Consider the following 18,226-nt stretch of genomic DNA (forward strand, 5'->3'; position numbering starts at 1 on the left):
GCACATGAATGCCATATTCCGACTTCGTCACGGTGCTGTGCTGCCAGTAAGTTAGACCGTCGTGCAAGCAACTCTTTTATGAATCTGTGTACGGATATCCTCGCCCAAGAAATACGGTAGGACGTAAGTACGTACTGTGAATAAAGCTTCTTACTGAGCGATGTGAATTGAATTGTTATCGCGCAGTTCTGTTTTGATCACGTCGTTGCTTCGGATATTGCATTAACATCATGCTCCATCCAACATACTGATTTAGGAGCATACCTGCTGGCTCCGAGCGTGAGGATTCGTTTGCCAGATGAGCGATATGGCTCCGTTTCACAGCCGAGAGACATTGCTTGGACGCGGAGCAAGTAGTGCGGTCAAAAAAATTTATGACTACGCAATTTTCGGTGTTACGTAGGCTGCTACGGGTCATGCTCACATGTAATAAATTGTTATCCAGCCACAATTCTTTCGCACGAAGCTAATTTTGTGATGAAGCACGCGCACGTACATTTTTCTTGCGTAGTGTAACTAACGCACTACTTTTTGGCCGCGGACGCCGGCAGTGTGCGAAGTCGCTTCAGCGCTCACCAAATGGCATTCTAATTTTGAAAAATTATGCCATGAACGTTGTTTTTTCAATATTCTAAGTTAACAGTTCCGTGTGGATTTATGTTTCATGTTGTTTTCAGAGAGACCGATCTCATATGTGATATTTATATCTGCGCTATTATACTTAACTAATTTGCAAAATTGTTGATGTAGAATACTCCCTAGAGGGCACGCAGTTGCGAAACTTGAGCAGTATATAGCTCCGATAGTAATGTCGAATGATTTGGGAGCCTATACCTACCTGCTACTCATCTGTAACGAGGGCTGTCAGAGTGAGATTTAATTGCCGCGTTAATGCCAATTTCCTGCAAGTACGCGAACAGCGAGCCGTGTGTTTCAGATACTGCACGAGTAATTGCGCGGGTCATAATGCGGAAATAGAAATCAGCGCCGTGTCTACGTGTTTATGTACTTTACTAGTGTCCCCGTCCTCGCTCGGCCGTTAGTTCAAGTTAGAGTGTGGGCAGCGCTCGAAGAGAGGCATGAAGTATGTACGCGCGCGCATGTCACGGCTTATAACGAGTGCGAAGAATTAGCTTTCAAGGCTCGAAGCTGTAATGTCCTCTGTACAGCGGTTCCCATTAAACAAGTTCAAGAGACATGCATTTAGATAACTTGCTAGCACACGCATGGATTTTAGATGCGAGGAGGCATTATACCACTACGAAGCATGACATTCATTCAGATGACATAGTTCGCCATGTTACAATGGATCACAGGCTTCGAATTTAGCCATCAAAATACTCAGAGAACTTTACTTCAACCATTCGGTCAAACGACCTCGTGGGTACGTATTCTGCGGCCTGCTTCAAGCCAGCCACACCACGGATCTCGAGCTTTGAAGTTCGCAGCACGAGCAGTCAACGCACGGCCTCTGACATGAACTGGACGATGCTCACGTGTTTATCGAGACAACTCACAACGAGGTTCACGGCACAATGTCGGTGCACCCGCCCGCTCGCCGATGGAAGTAGAACACTTGAAGAACGGCGCGAAAATGTTCGCAGCGCGGTCTGCCTGTGAAAAGATCCGGCGCGCTTCGAACAAAGTGCCATCATATCCGCGTCATCACTCAGCCAATTAAGTGTCCGACCGTAGACTTCACGCACTTTGTGGGTCCAGTCATGGCTGGCCGCAACGGCAACAAGCCTTACAATGACGAGTGTCTTTCGATGGGACATTTTGTACAAGGTGATCCAATGATTGCGAAAATTACGACAAAACAATTATGGCAGAACACTATATGAATGCAATCTGTCAAACGAGGCTCGATTGTCAATAAAAGCGATAATGTACAAAGAAAGGAACACTGAAATTAAACTGTACACTGTGAAGCAGCCTGTGCGACCGTTGTCACAGGCTCTTCCATCACCGACAGATGGCGGGATGGCGAAAGGCCTGACCACCGCAGGTGGCGAGCCGTTTCGTCCGTGCCACGAAGCGGCTAGCCGGGTTTGACGACTGCCATGGAGATGGCGCGCTGCCTCTTGTAGTCGTAGTGGGTGAGCGGCTGGTGGAACCAGTCGAGGTCGCTCGGCAGGTGGTATCGCATCACCGTGGTGATGAGCATTACGGGTCGCGCCCGATCGGCGGGGATGCCCGGCAGGGTCATCTCGCGCACCGCGTTGGGGATGTACGTGGGGCCAGTGTAGAGCTCCTGGGTCTTGGTGCACTGGACCACGCCCTGGACCAGGATCACGTCCAGCACGGCCTCGTCGAGCGAGAAGTCGATGGCGTAATACAAGTTGGGCATAATGCCGTTCTCCAGGAAGCGTTTCAGCTTGTCGTGCGTCCACTCCTGCGAGTGGGAAAGCGTGAGCGCACGTGTGGCAGACTTCCCTCGTTAGTTCTTTTTTTTCTGCCATCGCTTTAAAGCTGCGATATTTGACAATTGTTGTGAGACATGGAAGGCGTCCGTTTCTATTTTTGTTAATTTTGTTACACTGAAGTCGCTTGCTCGGTGTTTAAAAAAAAAAACACGTGAAACATTAATCTACAGAAACTATAGAAACTACAGATGGAAGATGCGGCAAAGGCAAGAATTTGTTTTCCCCCTTCTTTCCTGCTTGCCTTATGGAATTTCAAAACTGCACAAGTTAATTAAACTGAAGTAAAACATGGCAACAACATGATGCCTATCTCCCACGTACTTTCGGTGTGTTGGCGCCGCCTGTATCTCTTTTGACCCGCAAAGTCAACGTTGTATTCTGAGCTGCATTGCGTTCTACCCATGTGGTTTTTACAGCATTGGCTACTACACGGCATGTCAACCTTCTGTAATGTAAAACAGACCCGCCGAGGCCCCGTGGCGAAAATACGTTCGAAGTACGTCCTGTGTTGTTGCCCCATCAAAACACACCACATCAATATTGAAATCGACCGCCGGTATGCACACTCACCTGGTACCGCTTCTGGTTCACGAGCACGGCGAGACCAATGCGGATGGCGACACTGAACCACATGCGGTACACCAGGTTTGGCGCCTCCGGGTGCTGCTCGACCAGCGCCGTCATCTCCTCCATGGGGATGCAGCACATCTCGACGTCCGTCTCGCACACGCACTGGCACACCGACGGCCTGGACGTCAAGAAGCCCAGCAGCCCGAGCGCGTCAGGCGCCACGAGGTAGTCTTGGAAGGCGCCCTCGCAGAAGTAGAAATGCGTCGAGTCCGAGTTGGCGAGCTGCACGGGGTTCGCCCAAGGTTCCTCATTGCAGCCGCTCACCCGGACAATCCCCGAGCAGATGATAAGACGCAGTCGTGCATGTTGTTCTTTTCGACAAGCAGCTCGCCTTCTTTCAGGTACTGGTAGAAGGAATTGAGCAGCCGCGGCACGACGTCGCGCGTGAGCCACGGCACGCTGAGCATCGTGTTGAACGCCGCGTTGCCCACGGCCACGTTGGCGGGCATGCCGTCGGCGCGCTGGATCATCCAAGAGAGGTTGGAGAAAAGCAGGCCGAACTGCTTGTCGTCCAGTAGGCCCCCTTCGTGCAGCTCTCTGAGACCATCGAGCGCCTTGTTGAGGATTCTGCGCGCCGCCTGGCGCGTCTTGGTCGCCACTTCGATGTTAGGGTAGCGCTGCTGAATGTCCACGACGTTCTTCAGCGTTTGCAGCTTGTTGTAGCCGCTGTTCTCACGTATGGCGGCTGCCAGCTGCGGGGTGGTGACGAAACGGGACACCTTGTTCATGGCCTCGTCCTCTGCCGTGATATAGGCCCAGCTCAGGTCGTACGCGTAGAACAGCTTGCGGTTCAGCAGCCCGTCCAGCATGTCCCATATCCACAGGAAGAGCACGACGCGTTTCTGTAGAGTCTTCACGATCCGGCATGAGATGAGAGTGATGAAGCTGATCTGCAGGAAGCTGGTGTAAGTGGTGTCGGGCTTGCCTCCGCTGGTCACTGAGGCCATGCTGATGAGCACGAACTCCGTGACTACCAGGAAATACATAATAACGTCAAGCTGCTTCCATATGTCCTTGCCCACGCGCAGCATGCCAACGGTGTACACCAGAAGCACCATCTCGATCGAGTACAGCAGCACGTAGGCGCCCTGCACCGATGTGATGATCGACAGGAGCAGCTCGTGTTGCGATGGGTCCGCGCGCTTTTTGAGCAGGAACAGAGCCAGGCCACTGAGCAGCAAGACGAAACCCAGAGCAATGAACCCAATTAGGGCGTGATACCAGCCTTCTTTGAGCATGGCAGAGAGGAGGCTGACATGCTCCATGTCGTCTTCGTCGTCGTCTGTGCGCGAGCGGCTGGAACGTACCGACCGATATTGGCGCTTCTCGATGGCCTCGTTACCGGCGAACCGTTGCACCAAGTCCTTCAGCCCGTAGATCCAGTCGGGGACGGTCACGAAAGGCTTCATCATGCTGTAATCCAGGTAGATTTCCTTTTCCATAGGATACTGCAGGGCGGCCAGTATTTTGCCCCTCGTTTTGCTGTGAATCATGCCGTCTTCATATTGCTTGTTGCAGCAGACCTTCTGGAGCCTGAGGATGGAGCAGCTGGCCTTTCTTGCAGCAGCATTCCTGTAGACGCGAGCGGGCATGTAAGTCTCCGTCTGTTCGGCAGTGATCTTCTTCTTCGACGCCTATATACGGGTTGTCGATGCACGTGTGCATCTGAACCCACTTCCAGTCGGCACCCGAGAACTTCTTGTCGCGCCGCTGAAAGCTAGTCGACGAATTTGCGGTGTTGCGAAGCGCAACTATAACCATGTTCATGTTCGCCCTTTCTACGTCCGATAGCGCCAGCAGCCCCAGCATTGACATGAGTTTCGGCAGCGTAGTGGTGTTGAGGACCTGCACAAGAAATAGCGTTCCCAGGCGAATGAACTGTTCCTTAAGAGCGTATTCGAGGTTGACGGTCGGAAAAGCCCTTGTCAAGTCCATGCCGATCATTATGGCACCCTTGAAGTTCGCCCAGGCCACAATCAAGCATTGCTGCCAACTGAGGCTGTAGCCCACGGATACCAGCAGCGGATACAGCACGATTATGGTCACGAACCGGACGCCGATCTTCGCAACATACGCGTTGACCGGGCTCATTATCTCGTGCCAGCTCAGATACTCCCGCGTGTCGCGGCCGATCCGATAAGCCGACAGGAAAATGAGGACGACGTTATAGCCGTACCTGATGAGCATCCAGAACTTCTTGAGCGCGACAGGGTTGTACACTGTGGCCGTCGAGTGAGAGCTGGTGGCGATCCCCATCGACATGATGGTGCTGATGCCAGCGCCGTGCATGAACTGCTCGGAGAAGGCCCACGTCGCGATCACGCTGATTGCGCTCACCACGAACGAGACGGGTAGGTCCTGCGCCAGCGATACCATAGACGTCGCGAGCGCGTGGCCGATTAACTTGCCCACCAGTGGCCCGATGAACAGTGTACACGTGACCGTTTTTAGGAGGGCATAAATAGTCAGCTTCTCGGGTAGCGTGCTGAACCGGTAGGCCATCCAGAGCACGGTGGCTCCGACAAGCGGCTCGCCCATGATGATGGTCTCGAGGATGTGCGAGCGGGCTGACGAGAGCGCGTTCATGTCCGACACGAACATGAGCTCGGGGCAGCAGGTGAGCAGGCTGATGAGCACCGTCTCGGCTAGGTGCTGTTTCTCGGCGTCCCGCGTGCCCGACATGTACAGCATGAAGAGTAAGGTGCTGAACAGCAGGCCACCGAAGCCAAGCAGCACGCACTGCCAGAAGCACTGTCTGAATAGGTGGCCGCGAAGGTTGATCGAGCCAGTGAACGCGAGCACGGGAAGGTAGAGGAACAGTAGCTCCCGGATATGCAGGTCCGTGACCGGAAGCACCTTCTCCTTGAGGTTGTAGCCACCGACGAGACGACCCGCGCCGAAGCCGAGCGCCACGACCACGGCAACGACGGGGATGTTGACGAAGCGTCGCAGTGCGCGGCACACACCGGCCACGACGGCCACCAAGAGGAGGATGATCACGCTGACCTGCCTATCGTGCAGGCTGAACTCGACGTCACCTTCCTTGCCGATCAGGGAATTCATCTCCGCGGCTGCGTTCGTCGCTCGAATGACGTGCACTGAGGTTACCGGCTGGGTCGCGAAGAACGCTCTCACGCGATGCTCGGGTAGCTCGTGAGCCCTGTGGCATTTCTCTTCTTCGTTCTCCATCGATGGTGCCACGTGCGCCCCGTGAGGGGTTTGTTGGTCAAACTAAAATGAGCACCTTTAGGTGCACTAAAATGTTGCGTTGACATTAGAGAACTGTTGGAGCGCTTGAAAATAAATATGTTCGTCCAATGAAAATCATAATTTCGTTATTATTATGCACAAAGGATGACGCATAATAGCCAGAAAAGCTAGAAAAAAAAATGAATTTTACGCAAATGATTATGTTTGTGTGTTCACAGTCGAAGAAAAAAAATTTAATGATGGAGTATAATTTATAAATAGATATAAAGAGTATGAAGCTGCTATAGTACTTTCAAAAAGACGAAAGTAAGCGTTGACATTGGCGCGAGGAGGCGTTTTTGTTCAGACTCTCCTGTGTGTAACAGAATATAAAACACACGTACACACACACACACACACCACGTAAACAGCATTTTGGCCTACATAGTGGTGACCGCAAGCTGGATTCGCCTTGGTGCGGTTCACCAGGAACTGGAGACACATCATAGGTTGTAGTGGTACTGGTACAAATTGTGAGCAATGTCACGTGTCAGAGTCACTTGCACACCCTCCGCGGTGGCTTAGCGGCTATGGCGTTGCGTTGCTAAAACACGAGGCCGCGTGACCAAATCCCGGCCGCGGCCGCCGCATCTCGATAGGGGCAAAATACAAAAACGCCCTTTAACGGGCATTGGGGGCATGTTAAAGATCCCCTGGTGGTCAAAATTATTCTTGAGTCCCCCACTATGGAGTGCCTGAAAATCGAACGTGGTTTTGGCACGTAAAACCCCAGAATTCAGACACTTGCACACGTGTTTCGTGTTTATGCTGCGCACGCGCGCCAGAACAGCAGAAGCCGGTCTCTTGGATCGCACACTTGGATAGCAGACCATTATCTGGTGACGTTGTTTCGGGTCCCTGTCCTGACGCCAATAGCGCAGCCGTGATTATCAGGACAGCTCTAGCTTCTTTACAAGTCACTGGACAAGACACATGGCTTTATAGGTGCCGGAACGTACGTAGTGGACTTGTAAATATGCATCTCACTCTCTTCTTCATCGCAAATTATCACTCTTATGTTTTATCGCTTTTCCTTCTCGGTGCAGAGAAGCAGTCCAGAGCCAGCAATAGCTCAAGCCGACCTCTCTGCTTTTCTTTATATAAATTTATCCCTCTGTGCACATGTGCTGCCAAGATGCGCACATATGTCCTGCGTAATTAAGCAATAAATTACCGCATAATGCCTGCGTAACATATAGTCACCTGTTAGCTGTAGGTGCCTCTGAAGCATACGGTGCTGGTAATGTAAGAGCGCATGATATTCAACGGTTTTTGTAATTGCGTTGGAACACCTACGTTGCTGGTACGCGTTGGTACTTGGTGCGTACAAACGTGGGCAACACAAGCGGGCGGCAGATAAAATTTGTGCTTGAAACTAAAATTTGCCTCCCATAGTGGACAGCGGAGAAGGAGCCATCCTTCACTTCGTGAAACTCGGTGACTATTGATGTCTTTACGCTGTACCGGATGATTGTTCAGACCTACTTATTGCACGAATGAGCCGCGTAACCAGATCACACCACCGCTGGTGCTGGTAGTTTCCACTTCCGGCAGTTTAGGTCCTTTCCTGAGCACATGCTGGTTTGAAGTCATAAATCTGGAGCGGGTTCAATGGGATCCACGCCGTCAACGTTACCGTGTAAAGGCTTTTTGATTAGCTAGACACAGCGCGAGTCCTGAAAAGACGATAAATGCCTCACTCAGACCGTGCACGGTGCCGGTGGCATCGAGAAAGCCGGTCGTGGCATCGAGTGTGTGGGCTCTGCCGTCGTCGCTGCCGCTGCGCCGGTGGTTGTGGAGGCCATGCTTCGGGATTCGCGTTCCGCTGGAAACCGGTTGGGACATGAAGGTGGGCGCGATGTCGTTCACCGGCGCGGGAAACACAGCGGCAAGTCTGAAGGAGGCGACGTGCAGGTGTGACGCAACTACAATTGCAGTAACATTCACGCCCGCCTGTTGCGGGCAAGCGTAAGGAGGACTTCCGTATTGTCGTTCACGTTGGCGGAATACGAGATTAATTTTTGTTGGTCAGTGTGTGCTCGCTCGATATGCCGTGCGCTCCATACCAAACGAGTCGCGTTTCTCTCCAATCTCAAAGCAGTCGCATTGTAAGCACGGGGTTCTCGTATTGGCGAGGCAGAAAGCGGTTTTGAGAAAGACGGTTTGTTCTTGTCTGCCCCCTTTCTTGTTTAGTTGTTTCTTTGCTCCGAAGGTATACATATCCGGGGTATAACGTCAACAGGAACGTTCAAACATGGCGCCTTTTCATTCCCGGTAAATTTATCCTACTACCGCTATAGCAGTAGGGAACGGGGAACACGGATAGATAAGAGAGTATGACATTTGGCGGACACTCAAGGCTCTTTATTTGCCCGCAATGAACATCTAATCAGGACCGAACCGCGCGCCCTTTATCTGTTTCGGCAAAGTTTACCCTACTCTCCGCGAAGCGTCATTCGATGCACAACGGAAACTGCCGGGTTTTCTGAACGTCGGTAGCGTGGCCGAGCGGTCTAAGGCGCTGGTTTTAGGCACCAGTCTCTTCGGGGGCGTGGGTTCGAATCCCACCGCTGCCAGAAACTTTTTTTGGATCGTTAAAAACATGTTTTATTAAGAATTGTAGCGCCATGCAAGACATTGACAAAGCTGTGCAATTCATTATGGAATAGTCAGTTGGTTCACTATTCTGCAGTTCTGGAGCTCATTTTTTAGGTTGGCTTTCTCTCTATGAAAGTGTAAATGTTGGTATTTATTGTGTCGCTGGCTCTTCAGAAAATGATCCGTTGCGGAAACATTATTTGCACGGGCTTTCTTTCACATGAATACTCACAGAAATGCAACTGTGGTCTGGGTTTCGAGCGGCTCGCCACAAGCATATGGATGCATACGCAGGCAGCTGGGCAGGTACGTCCAGATGTGGCATAACGCGAATAGCCACAGCTGCAGCTGCTCGTGGTAAGTAGTTGTCGAGATGTGTGGACGTATATATAATGCACATCGTACAAGTGCGGCTCAGCGTTTTTGCTAACATAAAGATCTAGTCTCGGGGCTTTGCCTTTTCAGCCGTAGGATTGATACGGTTAAGCCGCTACCTCTAAGCTGCCTTATTATGCGGGACGGAAAGATTAACCACACTTAGTCTTTGCGCACGGTAAAACGTTTTAACTAAAACACAAAATAATACTGAAAAGCTTGCGTAAACGTACCTAGAGAAATTGAGCTTCATCATTTACCCAAGGGAAACATGGCGCTAGAATAATTATTCCCGTGCATCAATCAAGTTCGCGATCACGTTTGCGAATAAAGCTAAGAAGTGAAGAGCGTTAACGACTAAAGCAATGAAAAGTGCGTATTTACTCGATATGCACTTGATATATCTGCGACAAAGTCGAAAATACAGCAAATTTGAAAGGTATTTCATGACCCAAAATCTCGGGACTCGAGCAAATTTAAGCCTTTGAGTTATGCGATCTGTGCGAGCCGTCACGTGACGGCGACCACGTAAGCCCGGTGGGAGCGTCGACGGCAGGGCGCTTATGCACCTTGCACTGGCCAAAGGGCCGCTGCGACGCTCTCATTCATGACCCCAGCGTCACCGGCATCGCCCGATGTAGGGACACGAAAAAAATGAGACCACGCATTAAAAATGACAACGACCCGCGATTCATCGTTCGTCCGACTATCACGTACCAAGCTTTGCCGAGCTGAAGCTCGAGGTTGATCGCGCTTTGATCTCAATCGAAAGCATGCTCTTTCGCAGGGGCAAACAGCCACGAAGGGGCGTTTATTGTCCTCGATTTGCCACGGAGAGGTGCACATGTGGTCTGATGTAAGCACATAACACCACAAATACATTTCTTTAGCGTATCCTCCAGGTAGCTCCACATGGACAAGACGGTGAAGGAGCGTGTCGGACCGTAATAGCCGACGTTAGGTGGGTAAGAACCCGTGGGCGCGGACCTCTCCCGCGTCAGAAATACACTAAGCTCTGCTGTGGCACCTCAGAAGTGCTGGGGTATAATGTAAGTTTTTAGCATGCTTTACGGCGGACCTGCGAATATAGATAATTTGAATGCCAACTGTGCGACATTTTTAAAGCGAAGCATTATATGGCTATAGGCGAAACGAAAAAAAAAAAAAAAAAAAAAAAAAAAAACGTCTGTCCGTCGCCTGTCAGCAGAAAACTATCATCATCAGCACTGGCTCGAGCGTCGTCGTCTTCTTGCGCAGCTAGCTCGTTGGCGCCCCTCGGGTTGAGCTCGTGCTCGTGCCACTGCTCCTGCGTTCCTCATCTTCTTCCACAGCTGGCTCCGTTGCCGCTCATCATTCCAGCGTAGAATTTTACTTCTCTTCTGTCGTCGTAATGAGGAGGCCGCGTTTACGGGGGTATGAGCCATTTCTTAAGGGGGTATGAGCCAGTCATAGTCTTACGTAACGCACAGTTTTATTTTTGTAGCAATTTAATTTCGAAGAATCGCAAGCGCCAATGGCGGGCGGATGCTGCTAACCACGCCGCCGAGCAAACTCAAGACATCCAACGCAAGCGACAACGGCTGACTGCGGGCATACAGTCAGTGACGTCGTTCTCTCCGTCGCAGCCTAACGTGCGTGTAACCTCATTAAGAAACACGAAGACGTAACCAATAACCGAGAAACACTTTAGTGAACCGGCGGGGTTAACCCAGTCATAAACACCGGGGTCGCACGTTTCAGCTGCGTTGGTTAACCATCTGTACGGAGTGCTTGGGCGGTAATTTCTTTATTTCATCATGATTTGGCAAAAGGTATTCGGCAAAAAGGACAGGATTTTTACATTTGATTCGTCTTCATATATATATAGAAATAAAGTTTCCATATATATTCATTAGGTAAAGCGACTGTTGGAATTATGTCAAGTGTTATTCGCCCATACCCGGCGAGGGGCTGCTTGCAGGCTTATAGCAACGTAATACAGCTATTCTGTTCAACCGCCCGTCCAATTGAATTATTTGCATTTCTGAATGTAGCTGCAGTTGCGACTATACTATATTATACTTGACTATACGATACCAAACTATACTATACTATACTAAACTGTACTGTAATATACTATACTTCGCTATATGATACAAAACTATACTATACTAGAGCACTGCACGGGCTCGGGCTTACCCGAAAGCCCGGGCCCGGCCCGGCCCACGGGCCGGGCCGGGCCGGGTAGAGCAGTTTTTTCACGGGCTTGGGCCGGGCTCGGGCACGGCGTGTGATTTTGACCCGGGCCCGGGCCGGGCTCGGGCTTTCTGCGAGTTATTCTCGGGCTTCTCAACTCTGAAAAACGTGTATTTTTCGGTCTCGGGCCGGGTTCGGGCCGGTTTCGAGCCGGGCTCGGGCCGGGCTCGGTCTTAAGGTAAAGGGGTGGCGGGCCAGGCCGGGCGGGTAACGTAGATTATTTCCGGGCCCGGGCCGGGCCCGGGTCTCGCCATAAATGTTTTGATCGGGCTCGGGCGGGCCGCCCAATGTAAAAATCGGCCCATACAGTGCTCTATACTATACGATACGAAATACCTTGATGTTACAGTTACTTTTGTGCTTCAATGCATAAAAGAGCATTTTTTTAAGTAACTGGAACGACATTGCATTTTGTCAGACAATTTCAAAATTAACTTCTCAAAACTAGTGCAGTCCTGAGAATTCGTTCCAAGTGGATACGCCCTGTGAACTCACCGGCTATAATTCGTAGATTGAAATGTGTGCCCTAAAGTAAATAATTTAGAAGTTAATCAGCGTAATTAAGGTAATTATGCTATTAAGCATTTTGATTTCTTGCAGAAGAAATGGCCGGCTCATCGACTAACTCATATATCAAGGGTTAGAATATTGCTATTGGCACAGGCATTTTTTTTTAATTTGTCGCTGCTAAAAACACAACATCCAATATAGTGTATCGCCAACAATACGGGGACACGAGAACACACAGACATGTCACTAACTTCCAACAACCAACTTTATTTCCTGAGACCACACCGTACTTATACTCCCTGCTTCGCGTATCACAGAACACGTGTAAAAGCGTGTACACTTGTTGAGCAAGAAAAACAACAAATGAAAACGCCGAAACCCTTAGAGTTTAATCTATTCATGCGCAGGAATTGTTTTTTATTCGACAAGGCAAGGGGGGAAGCTTTGCTGACACACACCACCACCAAGCCTGGCAGTCTAACTCAGCTTCCATAATCAGACGAGGCAGCTCGCGCTCATTTCGGCCTGTAATAACAGTATCGTCAATACAGGGACGGGCGCTACTCATTGCGACACTAGTTGGGAATCCTGAATCTCACTACAGATACTCCTTTTCATCGCGGCCTGTATCCCCAAATGTTTCTTTCCTGGTCCTCGCGATAAAATGTTATAAAGTATTCGCTGACGTTTTCATTGCAGCTGTCGTAATGCACAGCTAGCGCGGTAAAAAGCTGCGCACTATCTCAATCCAGATATCCATATTTTAAATGCAGAAAACTGAGAAGGGTGTTTTGTTTTTTACGGATTTCTTTATTTGAGCCGGCTATACTAGAGTCCTAAATACACTAGTCAGGCAAGATTAAAGAAGGAAATGACAGCAAGAAGAATATGTCAAGAAGTACTATACGCATGAACACAAGTTACAAACACTCAAATAGTGTCACTACGGAATCGAGCACTGGCAGAACAGTCCAAGACCAGTCAGCACATATGGGAAAAATAGTCCGCCATATTGACCCGTAAACCTACAGCGTCAATATTGACCCGTAAACACGGCCGCGGCAAAATATCTCGAGTGACGCCGTCAATACAAGAACAATATGGCGTTCTCGACGCCACGTGAATATTTTATATACGTATAGTACGCTCTGTCTGCATAATTTCGTGCTTATTTTTCTTCTCCCGCTTTCCCTGTCAGCACAATAACTCTTCCCCTGTAAGACAGTGCACCGGTTGCGTCTGCTTCCTGGAATTCTGTTGTTGAAAACCTACGAATTTGTTGTCTTGATCTTGACAAAGCAGTTTTGACGACAATCTTTTCCTTGTCGAGTTAACCCTGCTTTTCCTTATCTGGTATGTGTGGTTCTAGTCTCTTTCGTGGGCTGATCCCGCAGATATAGTGCAGTCTAAGAATGTGCGCCGATCCCGAAGCTAGTTCAGTCTACAGCTGTTCCCGCCAGTATGTGCAGTCTAAAAATGTGTGCCGATTTCGAAGGTATAGTGCAATCATAAAATGTGGGTCATTCCAGTGGGTGTGCGTAGTGTAAAAATCCCGAATATGGGACAATAAAAAAAAAGTCGCAGTTTCGCCCGAAAGACGAAGCATCGATTGCGATAGCAAATTAGTGGACAGATATAAAAGTAAGAATAGTAGTTTTATCGGCAGTATAAACTTGCAAACATAGGCACACAAGCTAAATTAACAAACGGGGTGTCACGCACGCACAAGCAAACATGAACGCATCTCACTCGAGGAACGCAGAAACTTGCTGTCAAAACGCTGGAGTGAATCAGCGCGGCAGCAGTAGCGAGCGAATGGAGCTTCGTGACGGCGCTCGCGTCAACGCGATCTGAGCAGCGAAAACACAGGGAGGGTGGACTCTGCCCCCGCCGCGGATGGCTTTCAAGATGCAGTCGCGCAGGCGGGCGCTCTCGGCGTCAATTGCTCACAGGGGACCCTGATCATGGAAGGAAATTTACAGAAGAATAAAATTGGGTTGGAGTGCATACCGCGGGCATTGTCAAATGCTGACTGGCAGCTTACCACTTTCGCTTAAAAGAAAAGTGTACAATGATTGCATTCTACCGGTGCTAACCTATGGGGCAGAAACTTGGAGGTTAACAAAGAAGCTTGAGAACAAGTTAAGGACCGCACAAAGAGCGACGGAACGAAAAATGTTAGGCCTAACGTTAAAAGACAGGAAGAGAGCGGTGTGGATCAGAGAGCAAACGGGGATACCCGATATTCTAACTGACATTAAGAGAAAAAAATGGAGCTGGGCAGGCCATGTAATGCGTAGGAGGGATAACCGGTGGACCATTAGGGTTACAGAATGGATACCAAGAGAAGGGAAGCGCAGTCGAGGGCGGCAGAACAATATAGGTGGGGTGATGAAGTAAGGAAATTTGCAGGCGCAAGTTGGAATCAGCTAGCACAAGACAGAGGTAATTGTAGATCACAAGGAGAGGCCTTCGTCCTGCAGTGGACATAAATATAGGCTGATGATGAGGACAATGTTCAGTGCACTATTAACCCACGTGCTTCAATAAACATACAGCATTCTAGGACATCCGGTGGTGTGCTGTGTCCTTGTTTCGCTATTATCTTTCCATGATGCACCCAGTATAACTGAAAGCAGTTGTTTATAATTTAAACGCTCCTCGGTTGAGCGGACGTCCGCTTCTGTATACTGGATACGTGTACCAAATAGTATAAGTAAGCCTTTCTTATCAAATGGATTTCAAGCAAGTTTTGCTTTTAGATTTGCCTAGAAATGAGGAAATATTCGGTGACGCTTCGATATTAGAAGTTTTTCTTCTTTTTTTAATAATGGTATTTAATTTGTTTCGAAAAGTTTCCTATTTGAAAAAGCCATAAATGATTGCCATTGAGCCGAAAAGACGACGACGATATACAAAGCACACCCGTACGGATTCATCGGGAAGAAAGCGTCATCGCTGAAGAAAGAGGCCCGGACTAGGGCGAGCTTTTCCTCAATGGCGAAGCATTGTTTGCGCAGAACCTGCATGGGTTTGCTTCGTGGATCAGTGCTAGTTACGGGCAGATGACTGCATTCCCTTTCTTGTCTCGAAAATATGTTGTAGTGGCTGTGAAATTACCATGACGGTGAGCCCAGATAGACAGGCAACACTCAAACCACATGCTCAAGCCACAATCATAGTGGCGAGGGTGTCAGATGTCCAATCTACTCTCACCAGTCGAGTTCGTCCGCGTTTTATACGTGCTTCACTGTAGAATGCAGAGTAATCGCTGGTGCTTGCGTAGATTCGAGAATGTACAAATATATTCGGGACGCGTGCGCAATCTGACCAGGCACGTCTAAAACCCCTGTATATAAAAAGTAGCGACACACTTGGAAAAATGCCGCCTCCTCCTCGCACGACCCGTCCGAGGCGGACGCCGCGTCGGTATTGGCCTAATGGCATCACGTGGGCCGTCGCGCCGCCGGGCGCTGGCTGCGTTTGTTTACGATCGCGCTCCATCACCATTTTCGCCCGAGATGCGTCTACCGACCGGCGAGGAGCACAACGATAGCGGCAAACACAGTCGGCGATCGTCGAAATCTGATCAGCGGCGAAACTCGTCGGCTTTTATACATGAGTCATCGACTGTTCGACAGTAATCCCTGGTGCCTGCGTCTCTTCCAGAAAGTACTACACAATTAGCGACACTCAAACAATCAGATTACATAAGCATCGGTGACAACAGACAACGGATAGACGCATTGATAACGTTCGAGAAACTTCTGATACATGCCGGCGCGTCCTGCGCCGAGTGATAACGTTTAACATTTGTTAGCCGGTGAAAAGCAGCCAATGGTGAAAGATAAACAAGTGCACGTGTCTCAAGCGGTGTAGGCGGCGCTACGGTCGAGAAAGGAGCGCGAAAGAGAGGAGAAATGAGGAGGAGGGAAGGCGGAGGAGGAGAGTGTCGCTACTTTTTATATAGAGCGGTTTTAGGCACGCCCCATTCACCATTGAATCAGCTACAACGTACGAAAAGTTTCGGATAATCTAGGCGCGTCTTGCACCGAGCGAGTCATATTGCGGTGCAATTGGACACCGGCAAAAAAGTGAAGCAGCAACGCGTGACAATGTGTTACAGCATCCAGCTCAAACTGAAGCTTGCTTTCTTTCTTTTTTCTGTAAGTTCTGGCAACCTTAAGGGGGAAGCACCTATCTGACACGCAGAATTCTTCGATGCATACTAGACAGCGCGCACAGGTGAGAGTCTCGACATTACGTATCTTATCTGACAGAGGTCAACTACACGAGGTAGCCAGCTGACGCTCCCGAGCTATCTGCCGCAGCCGCGTATAGATAACAAGCACGCTTTCAGTGTGCTGACTTGTCTGAAGAGAGAATTTGACAGGGGTTGACACAAGGCGAGGTGCCACAAGATGGCGCGGCTACAAAGCAGTTTGTAGGCATTTGCGTTTAATAATTACCTAAACAGAACTGCTCGTTCTTTCGAGCAGTTCATCAGTGTGAATTCATGAATGAATTCTGGGGTCTTACGTGCCAAAAGCAGGATTTCATTAGGAGGCATGTCGTAGTGGGGGACTCCGGGTTAGACTCCGCATTAATTTTGAACACCTGGGGATCTTGACCACCTGGGGACCACCTGGGGAAGCACACATGCCAAGGATGACAAGACCGTCACCTTTGATAAAGATATAGGTCCACCTATCGAAAAATCGACTACAGCCCGTCCGAGGCACTTTAGCTTTGTTCGTTCAACTTTTATCTTACAATTACAAAAATCGATTTCCTCCTGTCCATTGCGTACAGCTGAGAGCTCCCGTAGTTAAACGTGCCCGCCGTTCAACGAGAAATAAAAGTATGGGGCAAAACGTCCCGATGCAGTACCGTGTGCTATTATGAGGGGCGCCGTATACAGTGTAAAAAATACCCGGATTTATTTTTGACCACCTGTAGTTCTTTGGTGGGCACCCAAAGCATGTTATACACGAGCTTATTCGCAATGCGCCGACTGACTGGAATGGGACGTACTGTCGCAGCCGAGAATCAGATTTCATGTTTAAGAGCAGACACGCCCTGTAGTCAGCTGAGCCAACCAGGTGGGTTGTCCTATATGACAAAAAAAAAAAAAAGAAATAAAAAAATAGATAGTGTTTTAAGTGCCAAAACCACGCTATGATTATGAATCACATTGTACGCGGAGATGGCGGATTAACTTCTACAACCTGCGGTTCTTTAACGTGCACCCAATGCATGGTACGCGGGCGTTTTTGCAATTATTCGCCCCCGTCGCAATGCGGCCGCCGGGGCCGGGATTCGATCCCGTGACCTCGGGCTTAGCCACGCAACGCCATAGCCACTACGCCACCACGGGGATTGACGAGCGTAACCCCGCGGATGCCGTTTTTCTAGCGAAAATCAGATTATATTTAACCTGTTTCAAGGCTACGGTCCACACGGGATCAAATGAAACGGCATAGTGCTACCACTATTACTACTCATACTAACGAATACTATTTCTAGTACTGCTAATCACAATTAAAAATGATTGACTGTGATGACGAGAGCAAGCGCAAGCTGCTTCACCATGACCTTCGTCATCACCTTCTTCTTTTCCTACTGTTATTAATATTAACATTATTATATTAACATAATTAACAATATACAATGTACATCGTACATTATAAGTACGATGACGAAAATAATATCTCTGTCTCTCTCTCTGTATATATATATATATATATATATATATATATATATATATATATATATACATATATCCTCCTAATACCCCTGTACAATACATTGCACATTGCCTTCAGCCATTTTTAGAAATTCACTCGGAAGTCATTATACGCCAAATAATCATTCTGGATATGAAGTACGGTGCATGTGTAACCGCAAAGCAGTGGTGTACTCATATTCTTGCCATCCGCGTTTGAAAAATTGGACACTAAATTGATCTATACTTATGTGTCGCCCCAGGCGGCCGAAAGCAAGCTTGAGGTGTGTTTCGGAATTCTTGACATAGCGTCAAAATACCGGACGCGGCAACAACATGGCAACGTACTACACGTAGTTCCATCTTCACCTCTGCGTTTAAGCAATGAAACACAGTTTTTACCATAGTGAAGATGAGGAGATGATGGACGTAGTGGACTAATCGTGGTGACTAACCGTGGTATTAAATTTTAAAAATT

The 18,226-nt window shown here is 49.1% G+C and overlaps 1 protein-coding gene and 1 non-coding gene across 2 annotated transcripts; one reads left to right on the forward strand and one right to left on the reverse strand.

Annotated features, from left to right (window-relative positions):
- Positions 1-4,556: 4,556 nt before the first annotated feature.
- Positions 4,557-6,119, reverse strand: LOC119448839 (sodium/hydrogen exchanger 10). The gene has a single exon (XM_037712051.1). The coding sequence runs from the start codon at positions 6,117-6,119 to the stop codon at positions 4,557-4,559; it is 1,563 nt and encodes a 520-aa protein (XP_037567979.1).
- A 2,680-nt stretch (positions 6,120-8,799) lies between these two features.
- Trnal-uag (transfer RNA leucine (anticodon UAG)) lies at positions 8,800-8,881 on the forward strand. Its single transcript has one exon. It is a non-coding gene; the product is annotated as a tRNA-Leu (tRNA).
- The last annotated feature ends 9,345 nt before the right edge of the window (positions 8,882-18,226 follow it).

Source organism: Dermacentor silvarum, chromosome 4, assembly GCF_013339745.2.
Source record: "Dermacentor silvarum isolate Dsil-2018 chromosome 4, BIME_Dsil_1.4, whole genome shotgun sequence".
Lineage (NCBI taxonomy): Eukaryota > Metazoa > Arthropoda > Arachnida > Ixodida > Ixodidae > Dermacentor > Dermacentor silvarum.

What these genes read in the sequence shown, in the direction of transcription:
- LOC119448839 (XM_037712051.1), bottom strand. Translation starts at nt 6,119, where the DNA reads ATGAATTCCCTGATCGGCAAGGAAGGTGACGTCGAGTTCAGCCTGCAC.